The sequence below is a fragment of the Pteropus vampyrus genome, unplaced genomic scaffold, assembly GCF_000151845.1.
Source record: "Pteropus vampyrus isolate Shadow unplaced genomic scaffold, Pvam_2.0 Scaffold241, whole genome shotgun sequence".
Classification (NCBI taxonomy): Eukaryota; Metazoa; Chordata; class Mammalia; order Chiroptera; family Pteropodidae; genus Pteropus; species Pteropus vampyrus.
Window position 1 is genome coordinate 805,069 of NW_011889022.1, and position 2,580 is coordinate 807,648.

The 2,580-nt window shown below is 57.6% G+C and overlaps 1 protein-coding gene across 1 annotated transcript in view; it reads right to left on the bottom strand.

Annotated features, from left to right (window-relative positions):
* The window catches only part of DUSP27 (dual specificity phosphatase 27, atypical), a 28,925-nt gene that overhangs the window by 3,987 nt on the left and 22,358 nt on the right, over positions 1 to 2,580 (bottom strand). The window contains exons 7-8 of the mRNA XM_011374214.1: positions 2,210 to 2,335; positions 74 to 523 (exon numbers count right to left, since the gene is read on the bottom strand). Of these exons, the coding sequence (XP_011372516.1) occupies positions 74 to 523; positions 2,210 to 2,335 (576 nt within the window). The remainder of the gene's footprint in view (positions 1 to 73; positions 524 to 2,209; positions 2,336 to 2,580) is intronic.

Genomic DNA, 2,580 nt, shown 5'->3' on the forward strand with positions numbered 1-2,580 from the left:
CGGATGATGCGCTCCACGTCCTCCTCCTCCTCGGGCCCTTCCCCACCCTGGGCCCAGCCCCTGTCGTGCCCACCCTGGGGGACCGTGTCTGCGGGGGGCCCCTGCTCCCCCTTCCGCTCTTCATATGGCCTCTCCTCCTGGTCTTCGTCGCCGAGGCCGAGGGGCTTGGAGGCCCGGCTGGCCCCTCCCAGGGAGGAGCCACTCAGGCGGCTGGCGATGTCGTCCTCCTCCTCCTCCACGGTGAGGTCCTGCACTCGGGCCCCCAGGGTGCTCCCCGCGGCCTCGCCCTCCGCAGCAGCACCAGCGCCCCCCTCCCGGCCACGGTCCCTGTCCCTCTGCTCCATCAGCTCCTCGCTGAGCTCCCGGAGCTGCTTCAGGAAGCCATCGTTGGGGCGGATGGCCCGCTTCCTGCGCACGGTCATCAGGGCCTCCAGGACCGCCATGTCGTGGAAGATCATCAGGTAGGCGACCACCAGCACCGCCGACCGGCTGACGCCCATTTCGCTACTGACCAGGACTTTCCCTGGAGAAAAAAAAAGCATAAGAAATAATGATGTAACCACAGCACGTCCCTGCAGCTCGTCTTTTTAAAGCGCTGTTTTGATGTGCTGAATTTTACGTGTTTCCTTGGCCTCTGGCCTTCATCCCAGCCCAAGTCCAGTCCAGTCAAGCATCATGGTGCCCGATTACAGACATCGGACAGGGCGGCCAGGCTGCCTGAGCACTTAGAAACATCCCTCCTTGGTCTGAACCTGGGCACAGAGTGGGGGGAAAGGAACTAACCACTGTGCCCGCTTCTGAAACACTGGAGGACATTTCAACATTCTCCCTGCCACACTGGGCCTCAGAGGGAGGAGAAATGAAAAGAGGGATGAGGGAAGAAGGAAGAAAAGAGTGAGGCTGAGAACGAGGAATCGAGGACGTGGACACTGATGTTGGAAAGCGCCAAAGTCGCAGCTGAAACTTCAGAACTCCCTTTACGACGACCTTCGTCCCGCCTCTGCTGGACACTGCCAGAGACAGGGAGTTCAGAATCTCTCCCTCTCACACGCACGTGTGCACACACACCCCTCACTCTAATTTCTTGACAGCTGCTCCATGTCAGGGCAGAGTGCACCTGTCCTCAGCAGGCACTCCGGGCTCCTGCCCTGACGATCTGGGGCCGACAGTGACCAGGCCTTTCATACAAAGATCTTCGCGGAGGTCACTGTCAAATTCTTCGCTAAATTCTCTTTTTCTTCTCCTGGCCATCCTGGATCTTCCGATCCTTATTCAAACATCCTTTCCTGTTCCATTACTATACTAGCCACGCTCTCCTGGGTCAAACTTTATGTTGTCGGTTTATTTCCTAGGAGTTTGTGTCAGGACGAAGCGAGACGTTTCAGGTTCAGGCTGACCCACAGAGCAGGGCGGTCCCTTCGCCACCCTCATTCTGGGCCCTGGGCCTTCCATGATGCCATTTAAGCTTGCGATGTGGGTGGATGTGTCACACAATGAACTCGAATTTTCTTTTATATCGGCTGAGATCTATAGACTTTTTAAAAACCGCTCCTAATTGCCATGTGTCTCTTGTATCATGTTTCAGACGTAAGGATAACTTTACGAATTCCTACTGATGTTTTTGTAGATATAAGCTGTTCTTCAGCTTCTCGCCTCTACCTTCCAATGTCATTTATCCCCTAGCTTCCCTGTCTGCTTTGCGTCCTTCACAAACATGATGATCACGCCTCTGTGCCTTCGTCCTAAGGGCTGTCTAACACGCAGCCGGGGACCCTGGCGCCCTCCCTCCGGGCTGCCACCAACCTATTTGCCAACAGTTTTTGGAGATGTTCATTAAATCGGTTGAGTCCTATCGAACAATATGGGACGAGGGTGACTTTTATTAGTATATCTTTGTGCCAGTTAAGACCATGCCTTTGGCACATAGGAGGTCAGACACCAAGGCAAGACCCAAGGGGACCTGAGGCCCAACAATGCTGAAAGGCGTTCTTGCCGAGAGCTGGTGGTCGCCAGCAGGAGGTAAGTGAGCAGAATCTACAGGTTCACCCTCTTATCCCCACCCACCTCCAGCTCAGGGACAGCTGTCCCTCACCCAGGACCTCGCCTTAACTGGCTGACCGGGCCACAACCTACCACTGTTGGCCCACTGTCTCACTTGCTCCCTTTGGAGCGGGAGTCACCAGCCAGCTCACTTCAGGGCACAGCTAGCCAGGCGTCCTCACGAGCACGTCAGATGCTGCCCGACTCCGCCGGGCGGAGGGCAGGTCGGGGGCCGTGCCTTTCTGTACTGTGCTCCTTGCAGCCTGGGGGACCTCTGAGGAGTCTCGGAGGCAGCCTGAGGGACAGGGGACAGGCCCGGGGGAGTGCCGGAGTGTCCCTACCATGACAGGGACCTCTCAGCCCATTGGCCATGCTGCGCTCCCGGACACTGGCCAGCACCTCCTTGTGCCCTCCACTCCCTAATGTCCCTCTCTCCTGTCTCTGGGGACGCACTTCCCAGTCCCCCTCCCTCCCCAGTGTTCTCGGAGGCACTGAGGCCCTGGGGGCAATCGCCAGGCCCCCCAGCCCAGGAAAAGCAGC